Here is a 24,416-nt window from a genome sequence, read left to right on the forward strand (position 1 = left end):
AATGAAACCAAACCGGACACTTGCAATTGATCCAACTCTTGGAGATACCAAAATATTAATGCTAGTTTATTTTAATGAAATTATATATTCTAAAAAATTAGATTAGTGACAAGATTTCTATACAAAGATTTTAACAGCATCCTTAACAAAACTTTACGGTAAGTTTACAAAGAAACAATGTTTCTTTTATAGAATATTTTGAATTTTATAGTAAAAGAAATATTGTTTTATAAAATAAATTGAGTTAATAGAAATTTTTAAAGATAAATTCACATATATTATTTTGTATTTAAAATATAAATTTAATAAAAGTAAAGTAAGAATATTTTGATATTTTAATTGATAAATTAAGTAATTTAAATTGTTAAATTAATAGTGATATGATAACAAAATATCAAAATAAGTCTTGTCAAACAACTCTTGATGATATTTTTTGTTTCATCTTGCATGCATTTATTTCATTATTTAATTGATTGATTGTCCTCCAATTATTTACATGATTTTGCATTCTCCTTTAATTAGAGTTGGATTTTTTTAGAATCTAAATGATGTTCTCTAAATGTTATCTTGAATTTGAGAAGGAATTTACTATGAGTTTGTTACTTTTACTTTGTTTGATACATATATATTCATATAAGATTATTTCAAAAAAGCAAATCTAGCTTGTTTCATTTTTTGGGTTATCTAATTTAAAATATTTATGATTAATTATTTTTTGAAAAGTCAAACAAAATCTGTCATGATTATAAAACAATAATTTTGGATATTAATAAAATTATTAGAATGTAACTCTTCTACTTTTTCATAGACTTTCACTAAATTGCTACATTTTCATCATCTAAATTAATAAATATTTTTAAACTTTGAATCCCGGCCCATAGGATGAAATAATAATAGGGTTACGGAACTCCAGATTATTATTACAAATATTTGATGTAAGTCACCAATAATGCACCAAACTTGATTCAAATTTTGACACTCATTTACAATAACACCCCATAATTTAATTCAATAATGAGCACTTGATACTCATATACCATTGCAAATTCGTGGTCCCAATCAAAAAATTAACTTAAATTAGTTTAACTTGATACTCATATATATATTTAACTTAAAAAAAATCATATTATTGTAAAAGAAAAAGTTTGAAATAAGATTCTGATCATAAATTAGTTTTAGATAGGTTGGAGGTTTTGTTGTAATTACAAATTAAGAGAATAAAGAGTTTGATATTGAGTTTTTAGAATATTATTCAAAAAAACTTATTTGATAAAAGTATAGTTTATTTGAATTTTTTTAGATAAATTATTAAAATATCTTATTCTATTTAAAATATAAATTTAATAAAAGTAAAGTAAGGATATTTTGATGTTTTAATTGATGAATTAAGTTATTTATATATGGTTTAAATGATAATAAAACAATAGAGAAGTAAATAGTTTTAAATAAATCTCAAAAAACTAATAAGAAACCCAAAACCAAACTAGCTGATATATATATTTTTTTATTTCATCTTGCATGAATTTGTTTCATTATTTATTTGATTGATGATTGTTCATGCATTTAAATTAGGTCAGGTTGAGTACAACTTTTTTTTTAAATAATAAAAAGTGAATGGATTGAGATTTTGAGAAAAGAGAGTGTTTTTTATTTAAAAAAAATAAAATAAAAAATATTAATATATAGTGATAATTTTTTTAATAAATAAAAAGTAATTTTTTAATATTTTGATTAATGAATTAAATAATATGTTGGATAGAGTAAGACTGAAATGATATTTGATTACTTTAAAATTTTAAAAAGACTTTGAGTTTGAATTATTTATTTTGAAAAAAAACAAAAAAAATAAATTTTTTATATGATATTTTTACTTTTTAAATTTAGTTAAGCTAGTTAATAAACTAAATATGAATAGTTGATATAATATCACACAATGTTGTTATAATTGTTTTTTCTAATGTATGGTTGTTGATTAGATGTCCCTTGTTTCTTCTCTTAAATTGTGGCTATCATCTTACCAATTAATTTATTTTCTCGTAAATTTTATACTTTTTTAATCAATATTTTATTTAAAAACATTTGACCTTATATTTTTTACAATAATACTATAAGGTTAGACAAAGAAACAAAAATATTTATTTTAGAAAATATATGATTTTTTTTATAAATGATTTGAAATATTATTTTAAAATAAATTTTAACAAATAATTTCTTAATTAAAAAAAGTACTTTTATTTTTATTAATAAACAAATAAGTTAACTTTATGCAATAATATCAATATTAATATCTTTTAATAAATGATCATACTAATGTTGAATCTATATTTGTCATATAAAAGTTCAAAATCTCCAATTTTATGTGAAATTTTATAATTCAAAATTTTTATTAATTTATTACATAAAGTAAAAAATTATTTTTTTACATAAAATATTAATAGAATTATATATCTGACAGAAACAAAAAAAAAATCTCTAACTTATACCTTTAATAATAGATTAAATCCTCTTAATCTTAATGAAAATATAACAGGTAATACGTAAAGTTATATCATTTGTTTTCTTATTTTTTTTAAATATAATTAAAAATTATACATAAACAATTAAATTATCATTTTTTATTATAGTATGACATTTAAACAAATACAAATGACAATTATTATATTTTAATAATTAAACTTTTTTTTGTTAAAAAATAATTATTTAAAAAAAACAATTATATTTTTAATTTAATTAATTTATAAACTAGTGCTATTATTTAAAAAAAAAAAAACAGGTATAAATGATCGTGCACGAGCCTACTCATGATAATATAAAAATGACACGATTCAACATGATATCGTGCTATTTAACTAAAAATGAAAATAAACAGATAATTCTGTTTCATATACAAAATCTGTCTGATACCCACATAATTTGACATTGTTATTCAAACAATATATTTAAATGAAAATCTTGACACGACCTAGCCTCGGAGGGGATGCCACTAGGCTCTTGCATAGGGTCGCAATGTCTACTTATATTTTTTTTAATTAATTATATATTATAAGTTATAATATATATTAATCTATTTCTATTTTTATTCATATTATTATTATATATACTTTTAGTTTACAAATTAAAATATTAATAATTTGATTTATATTAGAAAATTATATATATTAGTTATTAGTTATTATAATTATATATTAATTTAATTTGTGTATATATTTATTTTTCAAAACTTTATAAATAATATAAATGTTTAAATTTGGTGAGTTGCAAATATTTTCCATTTATATTGTTGATCCCATTATCAGGATTGCAGGATAAATTTTGAATAAATATGACAGACTCATTATTTAATGGTTGGAGTTTCTGAAAAAATAAAAATATTGAATTTGACATTTTATTATAAAGACAGAAAATAAAAATTGTTACAATTTTTTTTAGAGTTTCTCCTCTCTAGGTTGATTATATAGTTTATATAAGTCATAATAATTAAAAAAAATTTAAAGTTAGACCTATAAAATATAAATATATGTTAAAATTTGTTCGAAAATAATTATAATCTTATTTTTGTAATTTTTTTTTGTTTTAATTCTGATTGTGGTTATTTTTGAAACGTTTCATTTGTAATTTAAAAAAAAAAATTATTTGTATAATTTGAAGAAATATTAGAAATTTCTTATTTCATAGAAGACATTGTGAAACCCTTAAAATATTAACCCAAATGAGTTTAATATTATATTTTATTCAATAAGATGTGTAGATGCATAATAATAAATATGATTTAAGATTAAAAAAGAGGATACTTTTACATATATTTAACTTTATTATTGGAAATAGGTTTGTTGATTGCCACCTAAAGTTTGATTAACTATCAATTACAAGGTAAAGGCAATGACAATGACAATGGTAAAACAAAGATCTTGCTTTGTCTTTCATTTTCTTGGTAAAATATATTTTCAAGTAAATATATTTTGACTAGTACTAAAAGTAATATTATATTTTGATAAAAAAAAATCGTTTTACCTCTCTAAAAGTGTAAGAAGATATTAGTCAACTATTTTTCTATAATTAAATTTTAATAAAAGATTCATTATTTGAGAACTTTTTTTTTTAGACAAAAACAATTTAAATGTAAATTTAAATTTAATCGTGTGAGGCGAGAGAATCGTGTAGTATGTCGTGTCGATATTGTAGTGTGTCGTGTCTATTTTAATTGAAGATAAACTTTTTATCATTTTAATCAAAATTTATATTTAATTACTTTTATAAAATTATATATATGTATATATATTAAGATAAACTCTTTATCATTTTTTTGTGTAAACTTTTATAATTTGATATATATATATATTAAGGTAAATTCTTTATCAAATGAATTCTAAAAATAAAAATATGGAGGACTAGTCATTTTTATCTCATTTATATTTCTAAAATATGTTTATTGAAAATTTGATCATGATTATTTTCTTATTGATTAATGGAGATAAATTGTTATCAATTATTTATTTAGCATTTTTGTTGTATTTGTTTTTGAATTTAGTTTAAACTAAAAGGTATTTAAATTTGTAATTTATTTAATTATTAATAATATTTCTGTATTTTAATTTATAAATTATAAAATACAATATAAATATTCTTAGGTTTGAATCAATGAAAATAAAAAAAATAATAATAAAAAATTAATTAAAAAATGTGTGAAAGTAATTTTTTATTTTATTTCTAATTTATGTTTAGGTAAATATTTAGATAACTAGTATGGTTAATAATCTGGTAAACTTTGTATCAATAGGAGAATATAAATATTTTTTATAAAAAATTATTATATAAAAAATTTATAATTATATATCAGTTTTAATTAATATTAATGTGTATTTTTTTATAATATTTGTACTTATAAGTAGATAAAATAAAATTATATTTATAATTTTTAAATATAAAAAAATAAGAATTTAATTAAAAAAATAAAATGAATATAATATCTTTGAATTATATAATATGTAAATTTATAAATATAATTGAGAATTATTGCATGTAATTTTTAATTATATAAAATAATAAAAATATTAAGGAATTAAGGGTTATTCCACTTCAACCAGGTCTCCATTTTCTTCTCTACGGTTTCACCTTCCTCTTTGTGTGGAGCTTCAACCTACACTTGTTGATCGAGCACTATCTACACTCCCTATTCTCTTTGGCGCATTATCTACATTCACTAGCATTATCTACCTTCCATATTATCTTTCTTGCTTTTCACCTTACTCCCTAGGACATTTGAAAGAAGATTTTTGCACAGCTTCACTATGCTCCCTATTACATTTGAAGAAGATTTCTACAAATTGTAAGTATAGTACTTTTGTTTCATCGGTCAGGTCCTCCACCTTGAAGATAATAATTATTTGTAAGTTTGTAAATATGCATTTATTAAGGTGTATTATTGTGTATTAATAGAAGCTATTAATAAAAGCATGACAAAAATTGGGTCATTGAATATAATTAATTTTATTTATGAATTTTAGGTTCATAATGTATAATGTGGTTGTCATTGATATAAATCTGAAAGAATTAATGAATGTTCAAGAACTAAATTCATTTCCTCATTTTTCTCTATGATTTTATTTTAGTGATCTCTTTTGGCGTCCAATTTAAACAATAACAAATAGATGGAACAATAAAATTTCTTTGAGGGGCCCATTAACAGGTTAGTATGAATTCTCTCTTCCAAGGGAAGTTATTTAAAATTTTGAGATTTGATCATTTTTATTGATATAATAATGTTTATTTTGTATGACTTTGAATATTATATAATTATATTTTAATATAATTATATTTTTAAATAATATTATAATATAAAAATGGAGTGTTAATTATATAATATTATTTTGAATGTTTTTATGGTTGCCAATTGACTATTAACCCATAATTAGAGATAATTATTTGCGGTAAAAATATTGTTTTCATATATAGCCAACTAACTATTAATTTATGATCACTATTAATTACGGTTTTTAAACAGAATTTAAAGACTATTACTTACAGTAAAAATATTGCATTTATATATAGTCAACTAGCTATTAACTACGATTTTTATACCGCCTTTATAGTCACTATTAACTGCGGTTTTTAAACTAAAGTTAGAAACTATTACTTGCAGTGAAAATCCCGTCTTTATAAATAAACAATTTACTACCGTTTTAGAAATCGCAGTTAGAGACTATTAAATGCGGTCTTATAAACCGTAGTTAGAAACTATTAACTGCGGCTTTATAAACCGCAGTTAGAGACTATTAACCGCGGGTTTTAAAACCGCAGTTAAAGGCTATTATCTGCAGTAAATTTACCGCTCTTAATTGTCAAAATTTCTTTAACGGCGGAACTATTAACGACAGTTGACTACGGTAATTTTATTGTCGTAATTGTCTTTTAACAGCGGTAAATTGTGCAATAACGGCGGTAAAACCGTCCTTAAATTTTTTATTTTTTATTTTTTTTATTTTTTTTATTTTTATTTTTTATTATTATTTTTTTTAATAGTGGTTATTTTGGATTTTAAGTGATCAAAACACACTGTCCAATTATAATTTTTATGTATTTATGAAATTTAAAAAGATATTAAAGCTGATGCAAACCAAGAGAATGTTTGACACAGCTTCAAAGCAATATAAGAAAAAAGATTCCTTTTCAACCTCTACAATATAATTTTAGAGAAATAATTTATATGATCTTGTACAGATTGTCTTCATTGGAAGAATTTAGTTTTTTTTTTTTTAATAATTAATTAAGGATTTGACATTTTCTATATAAAAAATAAAATAAATGAAAGAAATATATAGAGAGAGTTAGAATGAATTCAACTTAATTAGAGCTCGTGCAAGCATGTCTTAATATTTTGACTTATTTTAACCACCAAACAAGCACATCTAATTGATCAATAAAAATTGACTGTCATATTTTAACTAGCAACTAGCACTTAATTAGTACAACTGATCACTAATCTAGCTGTATTTAAAATTTTAATTCCATTATTTCATTTCTATATAAACATCACACTTTGTTTCCCAATATCCTTCATCTATCGATCATTGATATCCGGCCTCTTATCTCCTCAAGTCGATATTTGATCAAATCTATACACCATGAAGTTGAGCTCGAAAACCTTATTCTTCATTTGGGCTATGATACTTCTTATGGATCTTGTGGCCACTTCTTTAGAAACAAAAGTTGAAAAAGAATCTAATGTTGATGATGATGAAGTGTTAGTTAAGGAAGAGAAGACAATAATATCTCTTAGAGGTATTAGCCGGTTTCTTAGCCAAAAAGATTGGCGTCCACCGATGACATGCAACAAGTACCCTAGGGTTTGTCGTGCAAAGGGAAGCCCGGGCCCTGATTGCTGCAAAAAGAAGTGCGTGAATGTGAAGATAGACAAGGTGAATTGTGGAAAATGTGGAAAAAAATGTAAGTACATGGAAGTTTGTTGTAAAGGGAAATGCATTCAGCCATTGAAGGACAAAAACAATTGTGGTAAGTGCGGCAACAAGTGCAAGAAAGGGACTAAGTGTGCCTATGGAATGTGCCATTATGGCCATTAAGGAGGACAAGAACAATTAACGTATGGTAATTTTTTATTTTGCTTAAGTTCCGGTTTTTAATTAATTTGTCTTTGTTCATTCATTCCTTGTACTTTTATCGAGTAATTTTTATTTTTAATTCTATGATCAAGAGAGAAAAGAAAAACTTTCTCTTGAAATCTTTTGTATTTTATGTCATTATTGAAGCAATATAATTAAGATTTTTAATTAATTATGCATTAGGCATTAACTGATTAATTTGAACATAAGATTGAATAAGAAAATGGGTAATTAATTTTGTTTGGGTTGGGGTTTGACTATATTAATTATAAGTTAGCTAGCTTGCAAAGAAGCAATATAAAAAAAAGATTAATTCCTTTAAAACTAAATTCTTCCAATGAAGACAATCTCAATCGTACCTTCTTTTCAACCTCTACAATAATTTGAAAAGAAATATACAATCTTGACATTTCTTTACAAAAAATGATTGTAGAGGTTGAAAAGGCTAGTGCCAAAATTGCTATTGAAGCTGACAAGAAGGCTCAGAAGCTAGCTAAGTTAGAAAAACAAAAAAAGATTGGTAATAGAAATGAAAGCCAAGCAAGAGTTGGAGAAAAGAAGAGCAGCTATTTCATCAAATAAAAGTGTAACCGGTAGAAACTATATAGAAGATACAAATAGGTATTGATTGCTTTGCAAAATCATTAAAAATCGGAGGCCATTGCCTCAGGTCCGCCTAAGGGTCCAAATTTTTTAATATTAATATATATATTTAATATGATGTAAAAGGCTCGCCACGATTTCTACTTGCGTAGTCTGTCGGTTGTCTCTCCCAATCTCCATCTGGTCATCTCATGACCCCATAGGTATCAAACAATTTGAATCCTTCTCAATTTAATTATCTGTTTCAAATCTTGTTTGATTTTTCAATTTGTTAATCTTACCGGTTGAATAAAGAAGTATTTTCTTTTATAGACTTATGTGATTTTGATGAAGTGTCTGAAATAGGTGAAATTTTAGTGCTTTTGCATTAATAGATTTTTTTTCTTTGTTATATTATCAATAAATTTTTGAAATTTGTAGGTAAGAACTCAAAATCAAAATCATAACAATTAATTATAACAGATGTTCTAATATATTGAAACGATGAAATCCTAGTTCTATAATTATATTGCTTCATGGTATGAATGAATGTGTTGTTCAGTTAGGTTGTGTTGATTAAATTAACTTTATTTGAAAAGAATTAGGTGAATTCAATCTTTATTTGATGAAATTTTAAATTGTGATAACTTCAGAATCTGACAACTGCAAGAAATTGGTTGTAGATACTGAAATTGATCTTGTGTAAAATACCTCCTAAACATTTGTCTGAAACAAAATGAGGAGGCATTAATTCAAAGTCAAGCCGGTGATATTAACAAATATTTTAGTAGAAATAACATAACAGAAAAAGAGAAATTATGAGATAGTTTGGTTATTGAAGAACAAAGTCACTATAAAAATGAAGAATTGGTTGAGGCTGTCAATTTGGGTGAATCGAATGAGAACTTGGAGAATGACTCTCAACATAAAAAATTAAATTCAACTAAGAATTTGGAAGATCCTGGATATTAGAATAAGATTAGTCAAAAACTGAGAGATTACTTAGTACATATGGTTCCAAAAAGAATAAATGATTTTTTATTTTCTAAGGATAGTAACAATATGCATTTTGATTCATCGCATTATACACGGATAATAGAAATTTGACAAACATTTGATAGACTTAGCATTATATGATCTTGAGAGTTTTGAGTTCTTGCTTGGAATGGTAATATGATATAACTTGTTACACAATAAATGATGTGAGTAAGTTTATCCAATCTGAAGATATGGATATTGATATTGCAATCAACCTTTTACAAGGACTTGATCAATTTCTTGATGAGTTAGAGAAGAGGGATTTGCTAGTGCCATGAAAGAAGATATACAAATGGCTAGTGAAATGGGGATTGAACCTAAATTTCGAGAAAAACGCATCATTCGAAGAAAAAATAATTTGATGAAAGTGGCAATGATGATGTGACACAATCTGGTGAATAGTCTTTTAGAGATGAATATTTTTTTTTATAATGGATCAAGCTCGATCTTCGTTTCAAGTTTGGTTTGAACAATTTAAACAATATCAAAAAATATTTGGGTTTTTATTGAATTTGGAGAAGTTAAAACGTGAGTCTTTAACTAACTTGATGAAGTCTTGTATCTACAACATTTTTTGAGTCACAATGGACGTTCAGTCATTAATGGTGATTAATTATATTCAGAGTTGTCGTAAAATGCTATTTAACAAATGAAAAAAGACCAATTAATACACTACAATGTCTAGAAAAATTGAATGGTTTATTCCTAAATACTTCCATTACCTATAAGATTTTATTTACCATACCAGTAACAGTTGCATAGGCAGAAAAAAGTTTATCATAGTTAAAGTTAATTAATAATTATTTTCGATCAACAATGTCACATGATAGACTAAATGGGCTAATAATGTTGTCGATTGAGAAAGAAATAGTTCGTCAATTAAATTATACAAATTTAATAATTAATAGAATAATGGCCTTTGCATGATACAACACCTCTCCATAATAAATAAAAATAATAATTTAAATATATATATACATTAAAATATAAATATAAATATAAATAATTAAATTTATAAAAATAATAATTTAAATGTGTAAATATATATAATATAAATAATTAAATTTATAAAAATAATAATTTAAATAGTAATAATCAAATTAAAAATAATAATTTAAATAATAATATTAAATATATATAATTAAATAATAATTTAAATATATATATTAAAATATAAATAATCAAATTTATAAAAATAATAATTTAATTATATATATATATATATATATATAACTTAAAAAAAATTAGAATTAATTTAGAAAAATAGGTAAACTTGTTATTATTTTATTAAATTGGAATATCGGGAAATTTGATTAAATAACCTCAAAGATGAGGTTATTTGATCTGGTGGTGAGTTGATAATTTAATTGCGTTCTTTGTCTTTTTATTTTTTTTGGACGAAATTGCCCTTGTCGCGAAACGCTAAGTCACTTAGCGTTTCGCGAAGTGAATTAGGTTTAGTATAAATACTGTAATTTTTTCATTTCCTTCATTTCTTTTCTCTCTTTTCTCTCTCTACTCTGGTTCTCTCTGATACGGCGACGACGACTGCTACGGCGACGACGACACAGCGACGACGACGGCGGGAAACACATAATACAGATAAAAAAACTTTAACCCTAAATCGATTTATCTTCATTTCAAACCCTAACCTTAAATCTATTTATCTTCATTTGAAAACCCTAACCCTAAATCGATTTATCTTCATTTGAAAACCCTAAATCAATTTATGTTTATCTTCAAAATCGATTTAAATTTTTCTTATTGTTCATATTGGTTAATATTGGTTTTACTATCGTTGTTCATATTGTCAATGATGAAATTTGCAAATAATCTCGTCGATATGGGTTCCGTTTCAAGGAAGATTCACTTATCGTTTCGCGTTTCGTTAAGTGCTTCACGTTTCGTTAAGTGCTTTGCGTTACGCGAGTCGGCACGGTTGGCACGGACGGCACGTGAAGCGGCACGATTGGCTCGCGTACTTCGCGTTTCGCTAAGTACTTCGCGTTTCGCTAAGTGCTTTGCGTTACGCGAAACGGCACGGTGGGCACGCGAAACGACACAGATGACACGCAAAACAGCACAGACGGCAAGAGAAACGGCACAGTCACACCCATAACTTCTTTTTTGTAACTTGTAATAATAATTTCTAACATTCTGTTCTGTTTAACTCATGACAAATTTGTGTTTATTTGGTTAAATTTTCAAAGAAATTCAATTTTGTTGCTAACTATTGAATTTTTTGTTGTAATATTGAATTTTGTTGATTATTGACTCGGTTTATGAGGATTCCACCCGGTCAAGCTATTATGTGGGGGTGGCTGATCAAGTCATGGGATTCTACGAGGAAGTATATGTAAAATGCGACGCTGTAGGCACCGCTTGGTTAAGTAATTCATTGAGACCCGATGTTAGAACAAAAAATCAGCTCTTTCTTTGGTATAATAGCTGGTTATTTGTATTCATTATTGATTTTGATTGAGATATATGGAGAGCAAAATGCTTGAGATTCATTTTTTTCAAATAATGTTGTATTCTCCAATTGATATTTTGGACTATTTTTAATCATTCTTGCTCTATTGTTGTAATAACTAATGTTTTTTGAACTACTCAATTGGTTCTTTTAATTTGATAACACAAACTGAAAATTCAATATTATAATAATAGTTAGCATTAAAATTGAATTTCTTTGAAAATTTAACCAAATAAATACAAATTTGTTATGAGTTAAACAAAACAGAATGTCATAAATTATTATTACAAGTTACAAAAAAAGAAGTTATGGGTGCCGACTGTGCCGCTTCGCGTGCCGTTCGTGTCGTTTCGCGTGTCATCCGTGCCGTTTCACGTAACGCAAAGCACTTAGCGAAACGCGAAGTACTTCGCGAGCCGACTGTGCCCGCTTCGCGTGCCGTCCGTGCCGTTTCGTATGCCGTCCGTGCCAACCGTGCCGACTCGCGTAACGCGAAGCACTTAGCGAAACGTGAAGCACTTAACGAAACGCGAAATACTTCGCGAAACGCGAAACGATAAGTGAATCTTCCTTGAAACGGAACCCATATCGACGAGATTATCTGTAAATTTCATCATTGACAATATGAACAACGATAGTAAAACCAATATTAACCAATATGAACAATAAGAACAGCTTAAATCGATTTTGAAGATAAACATAAATTGATTTAGGGTTTTCAAATGAAGATAAATTGATTTAGGGTTAGGGTTTTCAAATGAAGATAAATAGATTTAAGGTTAGGGTTTGAAATGAAGATAAATCGATTTAGGGTTAGAGTTTTTTTATCTGTATTATGTGTTTCCCGCCGTCGTCGTCGCCGTAGCAGTCGTCGTCGCCGTAGCAGAGAGAACAATGGTAGAGAGAGAAAAGAGAGAAAAGAAATGAAGAAAATGAAAAAAATACAGTATTTATACTAAACCTAATCCACTTCGCGAAACAAGCTAAATGACTTAGCGTTTCGCGATAAGGACAATTTCGTCCAAAAAAAAATAAAAAGACCACGAGCGCAATTAAATTATCATCTCACCACCAGATCAAATAACCTCATCTTTGAGGTTATTTAATCAAATTTTCCGGAATATCTTGTGTTTCTTCTTCAGGGTCAGTTCGGACTTTATGTATATATAATTCGAACTAAGAAAGCCACCAGATTCTCTCAGTAGTCGTCCTTCCATCTTCACTGAACCGTCCCTTGTCTATGGATGCTTTTACCAGTGGCGGCGGAAATGGCTGGCTCTGGGGGCTTCCGCCATTTAATTCTCGACCACGACGAAGAAATACAGGTAGAGAAAGATCCAAGCCTTCCGATTCAGTCGACACAACCCGAGGAAACGGCTACCAGTTTCCCCTCAAGCAAGCAGCCACTGCCGCTTCTCTTGCCCTAGCCGGTGATACAATTGCTCAGCTCCGAGATCGTTGGAAGAAAGGCGCACCTCTTGATGGTTCCAAATCGTCTTCTGATTCTCTAACCCGTCCTAGAGACGCTTCGCTTAATGTTAGTTGGATTATTCTACCGCATTCTATCTATTTGGACACAATTTATCTTCATATATGTATAATTATTCTTTAAATGAAGTTAAATATATTCATGTGTGTGATTTACATGTAGAAGGATGTATTTATATTTTATACTCATTGAGTTCAATGAACCAACCATTTGAGATAACTAGATTGCCTAATTGTATGATGCCTTGACTAACATGATAATGTGATTTGGTGAAGAGAAGAACAATATGAGATTGTGAAGAAATAGGGTTTAATTGTATGATGCTTTGACTAACATGATGCTGCTGCACAGATAGACAATTAATCTTCATGTGTTAGGCACATTTATGCAAGACTTTATTATGAACAATTTGCATGTCTTTATTATTATTGCATAAGAGAAGTACTGAGGCCTAAAGAGGTTGGTCTTCCTTAACCCAATAGATATGATGGTTGAGTTGAATCTCGATCTCATAGATGAAGGTATCACGATGGACTTTTGTCGTCCCCACCTGAACCATTTTTAAGACTTCCAGGTCCTATGGAAGGAGTTCTACTATAGAAGCTTTTAGTGGTCATTAGTGATTGGTGATTCCGGCATCTGGCTGCCACTTTTAGATAGGGAGAGGTGTCTGGAAGATAATGAGATCATTAGCGAACAGATTTTGTGATTGATCCTTCATGGTGAAGGATGTTCCAGCAAGAGAATAACAAAGAGAAGACATCGTGGGGCTTTGGTGTCTGTGTCAGTGGTGAAGAGATGATTTCACAGTCCTTAAGATTGAGCTAACTGGAATCCTAATTATCTGAGACTCATCATATGTTAATTTGCTTGCATTATCATTTCTTTTGTGAACTTGCAATCTGGTAGGTGGAATTTGGAAGCAATCTTCAAGTTCTTATTCTCCTTTTGGATGATGTTGAACTATTGTGCTATTGTAGGTGAACTGTAAGTTGGTGCCTAATTGATGTGGCATTGCTTATGATGCTGCAAGCAATTTGCTGCATTTATGCTTGTTTCAAACATTGGTCAGAATTTTTGGAGAAAATGGATGATCTGTTTGACGAGTCTTCTTGTCATCTAAATGTATTTGTGGAGTTAATGCTGCTTGATTGGGAGAACATAGGAGTGTTTTGTCAGTCTAATACATCACATATGCATGCTAATTTTTTATTCCGTAATTAATGAGTTACACTTGTAAGAGGTGTTAAACTTACCGTTGAAAATTAATTTCAAGATATTTATATTCATTTTAGGAGGCATGGTCTTTAAACTGTTATTTCCTCAATCTTGAATTGTTAATTAGACCAATTCCTTCAGACAATCATTCTGGAAACTCTTTGTCACTGTTATAATAGTTTGGACCCTCATAGTATTAGCCTCTGTGGTATAAATTCACAGTCCTTCACTATATTGGAGAATTATATTCTCTTAGTCCTATTTTATGTGAGAGAAAAGGTGTAATGGTTTTCAGGTTTATGAAAGTACGTTTTCCACCATAATGATTTTATGGAGTTTCTTGAACCTACGGCTTACTGCTTAATCATATATTTCTTATAATGCAGTTGACCATTCTTCTACTTGAACTTTAACCAAATACTGCTTCCTCAGGATGTGGTGGGCAATCTCCTCTCTGGTCATGATTTGCTTCGATCCCTCAGGATGACTTCATACGGATTTCTTTTATATGGGCCCGGTTCATATGCTTGGTACCAATATCTTGATCATTGTATGCCGAAACAAACAGTAACTACTATATTATCTAAGGTGACAAATCCTTTACTCTGTAATTTAATGATAAATCAATAGAAGCCAACTTTTAAGTGTATTCTAAGCATGCTATATTTTGCAGGTTGTACTAAACCAAGTTGTGCTAGGCCCAATAGTAATTGCTGTTGTGTTTGCATGGAATAATTTGTGGCTAGGGAAACTCTCACAGGTGCCAAAGAAATATAAGGAAGATGCACTTCCTACTTTACTTGTTGGTAATGATTTATCTTTCTTAGCCCACTGAACTTGCATGAACAAATATCAAATTGCCCACTAAACTTGCATGAAGAGTTCAAAGAACCTTCTGTACTTTTGATTGACTCAAATATCCAATTGAACTTGCAAAAAGGGCTTAAGTAAGACCCTTGAATAGAGTAATGTGATATGTCCAACATTCATCCCTTTTGTTTGGGTACTTTGGAGTGTTCTACAAGTTGCTGCAGAAGGGGAATTGTATATGGCGTTAAAGTTATTCTGTTGGAGTGAGTTACATGAGAACTTCTTGCAAGTCTGATGGGCTATTTCAGCCAAACAAAACTGTTTATTTGAGCCTTTAATGCAAGCTCAATGGTTTATTTGACCTGTTTACTTTTTTCTTATATGTTTGTTGTATTTCAAGCTATCCTTTTTTGTGTGATTAATGTCATTTCAACCTCTCTTTATTCCTCTACAGGATTTCGGTTCTGGATCCCTGTCAGCATCTTGAACTTCTGGTACAACATTTATCTTTTTAGAATTTATGTATGGATTTTTTATCTTAAACAGACAAAGTTTACCTAGTGGCTAATAGACAATAAGAGCTTAGCGAATATTTCAAGAATACCATGCAAACTCCTATTTTAGAAACTGAATTTATAGTTTACAATGTCATGATGGAAACATGGAGTCTACATTTTAGTTATGTGGCCTTTATCTGTAGAACTATATTGTATAACAGCAAGTTGATGGGCGAGTTGGTCTATTTACCATTATGTGTATGCAGAGTCCGGTTGACTAACCAACCTTGTAAATACAAAGTTATTTTGACCACATAGTATTAGGAGCAAATAAGTCTAAGTATGATTTATGGTAATGATTTTGTTGTTGTTTTAAAAGTTAAAGCTTGTATAAATAAGTGTCTTGAAATTCCACTTGCTACAAATAACAAAGAGAGAGAAAGGAGAAAGAAAAATAATGGGAAAAGAAAACAAATAGCCTATAACACTTGTCCAAAAAGCTTCCAAGGATGAAAGCTACATAGGAATGAGGGACTTAATACCATAAAAAAAGCTTCTCTATACATGGGGTCCAAGCGCCATCTCCCATGTGAATTAATGATTTTTGCATTCCCCTCCCCCTTCTTTTCATCATATGTACTTGTACGGAACTGAGAAATTCAAAGCGTTTTGTCAGTGAGGGATTTGCAAATTATATATAATTTAAGGATTTGCAAATTATATATATAGAAAGGAACTTATCAGCAAATTATTTATATTTTTTAAGGATTACTTTGTCCATCTTGAGGAGGAATGCAACAAAGGTCTGAGATTAGTGATGTGTATAGATTCCATTTTCTCTCATATGTTTTCTTTTAGAGGGATTTGCCTCACATGTCAACTGTGTTCTTATCATGCTTGTTAGTTTATGTATGTTGAGAATTGTCGTAAAGCATCTCATATTATCATCACAAATCATACTATTGTAATTTGCAACAGGATTTATTGATATATACTAATTAGTTGAATAGTTGTTTTTCATGTTCTTATTTCCACCATACTTTTGTCCATTTCTGCTGGTTATGTAGACCATATCACTCAATATAGATCATCAGTATGACTCGTTTAAGAATTTAGTAATTCATTTATTTGGTTGGTTTAGATTTATATTTGGTATGATTGTTTAACTTTGAACTGTTTTCTCTCAATTTCCATAGTTCATTGAAACCACATCAAATTTAAAAGTTCTCCATGTCTCTGTTTACTATTTGGTTGATTTAGAGCACTAGAGCAATTTACACCAATGCTTTCAAATTCATAGACTGTCTTTACATGTGATATAGTAGTTAATTGAGCCACATACTCTACCTTGATGCTAATATTTTGGTTAGATTGACATAGATGATAGGGATGTTTACTTCAATGATTTTAGAATCTTATTATACTTATGGATGAAGGGATATTATAAGTTGTCCCTTCTGATTTGATTGCTTCACTGACTATTTTGTGAACACTTTTTTGTCTTTTTTTGAGTTAGTTTTTCCATTGGATCTTAATTTAATAGTTATGATTCTATTCTTATGGCATATCTTGTGAAAATTTTAGTTCGTAAAATGTGGTTGAATATGAAGTAGACACTTCGAATAATGGCCCATTTTTTTACTACTAAAAATAATACCTTGAGATTGAAATTGATGTCTTATAATGAAAACAGTCACCAAAAGGAGCCTAATCTATGTTCTTATCTTACATACTAGTTATGCCAATAGTGGAATCAAAATTTTCTCTCATACAAAATTGTGGAACCTAGAATTGACTTGAATTATGGTGATTTTTATGCATGGTCATGCCCTTTAAATACACAATAATTCTATACCCTTTCCTAGAATCAAAGGATTACTACAAGGATAATTATTTGTTAAACAGATAATTATCCTTACAAATGAAACTGCAGTTTGATTCTCAGTTAGTAATATACTAATAAGAAACTATAGGAAATTATTGTCCAAAATGAACTTACACTATGTTCTTGTTGAAATTTCTTGCTTACTGAAAAAGTACCAATTTTGCTAATTGCTATCATCAAAACTTGATGCACTTATCAATTCTTATTCGTTTTTTTAATTTAGCGACTGATTATCATTCATAAGCAAATTAAATCTCATTTGTTTTTGGTCATATTTAGGATGGTCCCTCTTCAGGCTCGTGTTGCTTTCATGTCGATGGGCTCAATATTCTGGAATTTTTGCCTATCTTCAACCATGAACAAGTAAAGCATCATATATGGTGATCTTTTTTAGGTAAAATATTGTGTTGTCAGCATTTCCTAGTTCATGAAGATTGAAGATTATGATCAGTTCTATATGTTGGAATCTGAATTTAATTAGGATCCCTATTTAAATTGATAGAATTATAATTATAATATGATTCTCCAATTGGGTTTATAGTTTCGTTTTTATGGGACTTCTCATTTAGATGAACAATATATATTTTGAACCTATTTGATAAGAAAGAGTTCTATGAGGAAATATATAAACTATTTCTCAAAACTTAAATTTATATAATCTTTTGTAACTGTTCTTAAAGTTTAGACTAATGTTCTTGAGATACAATCTAAAAAAATTCTCAATGTTTAATCAAGCTATTTGAGCTTTTATGCAATTTGGTTATTTATTTAACATTGAACAAAATTCAGCTAAAAAAATCTGGTTATCAAATTATAAGATAAGAAATGAAAATTAGTGTTTATTTTTATTACCAATATTTATTTATAAGAATACCACATTTGATCCATTTTGGTATCTTTTTTATTTGTAATATCATTCAATTCTATCTACATTTTTTTACCTAACAAAATATATTTATCAATTTGATTATGATCATATCCATCACCATCAACAACATTTTTTTTACTAAACTAAGGAAAAAAAATTACTCACTAAGGTTAAACAAATAAAGATTAAATCGCACTCCAATAAAATAAGAAAACAAGATAATGCTTATTAGATCACACCTAATGCTGAATTTTTTTTTATTTAAACGAAAAAGATCAATAGTTATGGTCTTAGCCTCTTAGGGTCTTAATTTTGAAAAACAAAATTCACATGGTTTGGTTTTTATAATTTAATCAGATTGATTAATATTTCATTAGTCCAAATACTGAAGAATTAATTATTAATATTTGGTTAGTCAATTATTCAATTAAAAAAATGTAAATTTTTCTAATAAAATTTACCGTTTCTTAAAAAAAAAACAATATATATAAAAATTAGTGTTAGTTTTATTTATTTTTAATTCTGTTCGTTGAATTTTTTTCATATTATTTGAACATTTATATATGTAGTTAAAAATATATTAATCTCTTAAGTAAAACAAAATATTGAATTTTTATTCTCAAATACAATTATATTTATTCATTAAATTTGTATGAGAATTGTGCTTAAATATTATGCATAAACGTTTAATTATTTTTAAAATTACATGTTATAATTAAATATTAAATATATAAATAAATATTTTTTTTTTGTATTAGTCAAACAAATGTAATTGAATCTTCTAATGTAATGTTGCTCTATAAAAAAATTTAAACCAAATTCAATTATGATTACAGTGGATATCAATTCGATTATGTCTGGATCGATTTACTTAAAGAAAATAAAATTTGAAAAAAATTATGAGTCGAATCGTTCGGTCAAAACTCAACTTGAGATTGACTTTGACCGAGTTCGAAACGACTCATTTAATATTTGAGCTCATATAATCCTTACACTTGTGAAGTTTTTGATAATAAATAATATATTTTTTATTTATTTTAATATTAAATTAAAAATAAATATAAATATTTTTTGTATACAAATATTTAAAAATTAGCTAATAAAAAATAAATAAAAAATAGATTGTAATTGACTATAAATTTCAACCTCTACCAACAAAAACAAAAATTTATAATAAAACGTATCAAATTAATAGGGAAAACAAATGACCTGAAAAGTCTCTTAAATGTGCTGGTTACCGGAGCATAAATTTAATTGCGTAAATGACTATTTCAAAATATTTTGACGAAAATATCCCCTTCGCGTAACGCGAAAGGCATGATCGTCTCGCAAAGAAAAAACCTATGAAAAGTCTAGATTCTAGAATGATCATGTCTTTCGCGTGACGATAGTGCCTTTCGCGTTACGCGACGGGGTAATTCACAAGCTTTCCCTTCGTGTGACGATCCTACCCTTCAAGTTACGCGACACGAGAGTAATTTCGTCAGAATATTTTAAAGTGGACATTTACCCAACATCTGCGCGCATTTAAGACCCTTCAAATTTCGCAATTAAAATTAATTTGTGAATAAATAATATAATAAAAATGATGAAAGAAATAAGTAATTATTTAGGTTTCTAAAGAAGCCGCGTATTAACTCTAAAAATGTCTGGTTCAGTTCAAGTGTGGGCTTGGTCTGTCGTCTTAGCGGTCGAATGATTATCCATTCATATACTAACACGTACGCATTTCTAAACCACACATACTTTCCTTCTTCTATATTACTACTACTACTCTCTCTTCTCATCAATCACCATTTTCTCTCTTCTCATTCGTCCTTCCATCCTCGCATTCTCTGTTCATCGTCCGTAAGGTACTAATCTTCTTCTTAACTCTTTGAATTTGTGATGTTCTCACCTTAATTTTGTTGTTTCTTCCTTTCTTATCATCAAGTAATTGTTGTGTTCTAGTTTGAATTAAGAACTAGCCATCTGTTTGTAGAATTGAGGAGTTTTTAGATTCTAGTTTGAAATCAATTTTTATGCAAATTTGGAATTCGCTATATTGGTGGGTTTGATCGATCGTGTTATTTGAATAAATTGGTGGGTTTTCAAGAATAAGTGTTGATAGCCTTTGTCCAATATGAAACCTATCTTCAAACAAGGTAGAAGAGATGAAAGGTTCTATCTTTTGTACCTGTCTCTCTTGTTTGTTGAACTGTTGCTTAGAACTCACAAGTTTGTATCTAAAGCTTCAATTCTCTTAGGAAGGTGTTTTTCTAGTTGCAGATTGAAATAAGAATTTAAATGATTGTTAAGATATATTATCACGGTTCTTGTGAACTATAAACTATTTTATACCTAGTTCTTTTACTTTAACAGTCTTTGAACTACTTCAGTTAACATTGAAGTCTTTCTGTCTTATTTCAGGGCGTAAATGGCGTCATCATTAACTTGCTTAGTAGGAAACGGTTTATCGATTAATAATTCGAAACAAGTAGTTGGCAACAAGTTCTATGGAAGGCATATATTGCCTTCTGGATACAGGAATTCAAGAGCAATAGTAACAGCTAGTTTGGATCAAGGGAGTGAAGGAAGAAGATCATTCTTGAAATTCTTGATTGGGAATGCTGGACTTGGTGTTCCTGCAATCATTGGTTCTGGGACTGCTCGTGCAGATGAACAAGGGGTTTCCAACTCTCGTATGTCTTATTCAAGGTTCTTAGAATACTTAGACAAGGATAGAGTTACGAAAGTAGATCTGTTTGAGAATGGAACCATAGCCATTGTTGAAGCTATTTCTCCTGAGCTAGGAAACCGCATTCAGCGAGTTCGAGTGCAACTACCTGGACTCAGTCAAGAGTTGCTTCAGAAGTTACGACAAAAGAATATTGACTTTGCTGCACACAATGCCCAAGAAGATTCCGGATCTCTACTCTCTAACTTGATTGGAAATCTCGCCTTTCCTTTAGTATTAATTGGTGGGTTGTTCCTCCTTTCTAGACGTTCATCTGGAGGTATGGGAGGTCCTGGTGGACCAGGATTCCCTCTCGGCTTTGGTCAGTCTAAAGCAAAGTTCCAAATGGAACCCAACACTGGCGTGACATTTGACGATGTTGCTGGAGTAGATGAAGCAAAGCAAGATTTCATGGAAGTGGTTGAGTTTCTAAAGAAGCCCGAGAGATTCACAGCAGTTGGGGCTCGTATTCCTAAAGGTGTGCTTCTTGTAGGTCCACCTGGAACGGGGAAAACCCTACTTGCAAAGGCCATAGCTGGAGAGGCAGGAGTCCCGTTTTTCTCTATCTCGGGTTCTGAATTTGTCGAGATGTTTGTTGGTGTTGGTGCATCACGAGTTCGGGATCTTTTCAAGAAAGCAAAGGAGAACGCCCCGTGCATTGTCTTTGTCGATGAAATCGATGCTGTTGGGAGACAGAGGGGAACTGGAATTGGAGGTGGAAATGACGAAAGAGAACAAACCCTTAACCAACTTTTGACCGAAATGGATGGTTTTGAGGGAAACACAGGAATCATTGTTATTGCAGCCACAAATCGTGCAGATATTCTCGATTCTGCTTTATTAAGGCCAGGACGTTTCGACAGACAGGTAAGAGGGTTCTGAAAATTAATATTGAAATTTGGTATTCTGTCTAAAAGAGTAATTAATGTGAAATTTGGGTACAGGTTACAGTTGATGTTCCAGATATAAGGGGCAGAACTGAGATTCTAAAAGTGCATGGAAGTAATAAGAAGTTCGATTCAGATGTTTCTCTAGATGTGATAGCTATGAGAACACCAGGTTTTAGTGGAGCAGACCTAGCAAACCTATTGAATGAGGCAGCTATATTGGCTGGACGACGTGGCAGAACAGGAATTTCATCTAAAGAGATTGATGATTCGATTGATCGGATCGTGGCTGGAATGGAAGGAACTGTCATGACAGATGGGAAGAGCAAAAGTCTAGTTGCTTACCATGAAGTTGGTCATGCAATTTGTGGGTTAGTATGAAACTGGCCTCTTTAAAAAGTATTGCTATCGAAATTGCATTTAAAATATTTTATATTCATTTGGTTAAGTGAGGTAGTGTAACAACACAAGGATATGGTAGTAATTAGTTATAAGGTTAGTAGATGAATAGTATGAAGGCATATGTTGAATTTGAAGTGGTTGAATCTGGGTTTTAAAGGTTCGCTTTGCTTCCTCAACACGTGTTGGGCTCACTTTGCTTCCTCGTTCTTTTAAAAGTGGCTCCATTATGCTCTTAATTCATTTCTATGCAGTTTTTGCATCTCTCTAATTTTTTTCTTTCTAAAGTACATATCAAGATATTAAGACCTTATTGATGTGGATTATTTTGAGATTAATTTTAAATAACCCACTATCCAATCAACTATTTATGTTATATACCCAAATAACCTGATTTTCAATAACTAATATCAAATAAGGTTATTTGAAAATAGCCACTTGGTTATTCAAATAACCCTAAGATCAAACATTTCCTAACATTGTTAACTAATAAAAGATGTAGAAACTCCTCATTTGTTTATTGACTGAGTTGATTTCCTTTTTGATTTATGTGCATGCAGTACTCTTACTCCAGGCCATGATGCAGTCCAAAAGGTGACCTTGGTTCCACGTGGTCAGGCACGCGGTCTCACATGGTTCATCCCAGCTGATGACCCAACCTTAATCTCCAGGCAACAATTGTATGCAAGAATTGTGGGTGGGCTTGGTGGAAGAGCTGCTGAAGAAATTATATTTGGCGAACCAGAAGTCACTACGGGTGCTGCTGGTGATTTGCAACAGATTACTGGCTTGGCCAAACAGGTAAACATTTGTTACTCCATTCCAATGAAGCATGTTAGGTAAAATTTAGAGTTTGTTTCACATGAGTTGTCTTAAATTATTTTCAAATAACCCACTTTCCAATCAACAATCTACTCATCAATTAAAAGTACCAAATACCTCCCATAATGTGCTTTTACTCAAATAATCTTAAAATAACCTGGTTTTTCATAACCTATATCAAACAGAGTTATTTGAAAATAACCACCTGATTATTCAGATAATCTCAAATCAAACAAGGCCTTAATGTTTCCTCTAAGCAAAGCATAAATTGTAGATCCCTGGATGTTTGAAAGTAGGTAAAATATAGACTATTTAGAAACTAGGATTTTTTTTATCATCATCTCTATTAGGATTACGATTCTTTGAAAGTGGTTTTGTTTAGTTTGGTATAAGACTTCTTTTGAATCATTATTGAAATTATAGTTTTGACTTTTTGTTTCATTTGGTATAAATATTATTATTTTTATCAACATCTAGATTATAGTACAATGTTTTGCTTAGTTATATATATATTTTTATGAATCAAATACAAATCTTAATAGAGACAGTTTTTTTTTGCTCAATTGATGATACCTAAGATAAATAAACAGTTAACATATTTGTTCTTTTTCTTGTATTTTTAGATGGTGACAACATTTGGAATGTCCGAGATTGGGCCATGGTCACTTATGGATTCATCAGCTCAAAGTGGAGATGTAATAATGAGAATGATGGCAAGAAACTCGATGTCCGAGAGGCTCGCTGAAGACATTGATGCCGCCATCAAGAAGATTTCAGATCAAGCTTACGAGATAGCGTTGAGCCATATCAGAAATAACCGAGAGGCAATTGACAAGATTGTTGAGGTTCTTATTGAAAAGGAAACCTTGACGGGAGATGAATTCAGAGCTATCCTTTCTGAATTCACTGAAATCCCTCCCGAAAATAGGGTTTCTTCTTCAACTCCTTCTACTCCGGTTGCTGTATAGTTGGGAATATTTTTCGATAATAATGTCTTCCATTGTATAATTTTTAGTAGCACGTCATCGATGATACCATATATACTTGAAATGTAATTTTTATCACTTTTAAGTTTGTGATTAGCTAAAAGAAAACATAATATTCAGATACAAAAAC

At 29.2% G+C, this 24,416-nt stretch overlaps 2 protein-coding genes across 3 annotated transcripts; both read left to right on the top strand.

Moving 5' to 3' along the window:
- Positions 1–12,875: 12,875 nt before the first annotated feature.
- On the top strand, positions 12,876–18,185 carry LOC124933912 (protein sym-1). The gene is made up of 5 exons (XM_047474353.1): positions 12,876–13,246; positions 14,849–15,004; positions 15,090–15,222; positions 15,681–15,720; positions 17,888–18,185. The coding sequence occupies exons 1-5, from the start codon at positions 12,950–12,952 to the stop codon at positions 17,973–17,975; spliced, it is 714 nt and encodes a 237-aa protein (XP_047330309.1). The 5' UTR covers positions 12,876–12,949; the 3' UTR covers positions 17,976–18,185.
- A 2,001-nt stretch (positions 18,186–20,186) lies between these two features.
- LOC124933911 (ATP-dependent zinc metalloprotease FTSH 2, chloroplastic) lies at positions 20,187–24,416 on the top strand. Of its 2 annotated transcripts, none has more exons than XM_047474352.1 (5): positions 20,187–20,318; positions 20,884–22,059; positions 22,137–22,450; positions 23,039–23,279; positions 23,924–24,416. In XM_047474352.1, exons 2-5 carry the CDS (start codon positions 20,893–20,895, stop codon positions 24,266–24,268), a joined length of 2,067 nt encoding a protein of 688 aa, XP_047330308.1. In that variant the 5' UTR covers positions 20,187–20,318; positions 20,884–20,892; the 3' UTR covers positions 24,269–24,416. The 2 variants fall into 2 exon arrangements, with proteins under 2 accessions (XP_047330308.1, XP_047330307.1); XM_047474351.1 differs by having other exon boundaries at positions 20,260–20,329; positions 20,886–22,059.

The sequence above is a fragment of the Impatiens glandulifera genome, chromosome 4 (genome assembly GCF_907164915.1).
Source record: "Impatiens glandulifera chromosome 4, dImpGla2.1, whole genome shotgun sequence".
NCBI classification, from domain to species: Eukaryota; Viridiplantae; Streptophyta; class Magnoliopsida; order Ericales; family Balsaminaceae; genus Impatiens; species Impatiens glandulifera.

Excerpts from the sequence above, each read along its gene's own strand:
- LOC124933911 (XM_047474352.1), top strand. The coding sequence starts at position 20,893 with ATGGCGTCATCATTAACTTGCTTAGTAGGAAACGGTTTATCGATTAAT. Across the intron at positions 22,451-23,038 it reads GTTGGTCATGCAATTTGTGG|TACTCTTACTCCAGGCCATG; the intron begins GTTAGTATGAAA and ends ATGTGCATGCAG. Across the intron at positions 23,280-23,923 it reads TTACTGGCTTGGCCAAACAG|ATGGTGACAACATTTGGAAT; the intron begins GTAAACATTTGT and ends TTGTATTTTTAG.
- LOC124933912 (XM_047474353.1), top strand. The coding sequence starts at position 12,950 with ATGGATGCTTTTACCAGTGGCGGCGGAAATGGCTGGCTCTGGGGGCTT. Across the intron at positions 15,005-15,089 it reads TAACTACTATATTATCTAAG|GTTGTACTAAACCAAGTTGT; the intron begins GTGACAAATCCT and ends TATATTTTGCAG. Across the intron at positions 15,721-17,887 it reads GTCAGCATCTTGAACTTCTG|GATGGTCCCTCTTCAGGCTC; the intron begins GTACAACATTTA and ends GGTCATATTTAG.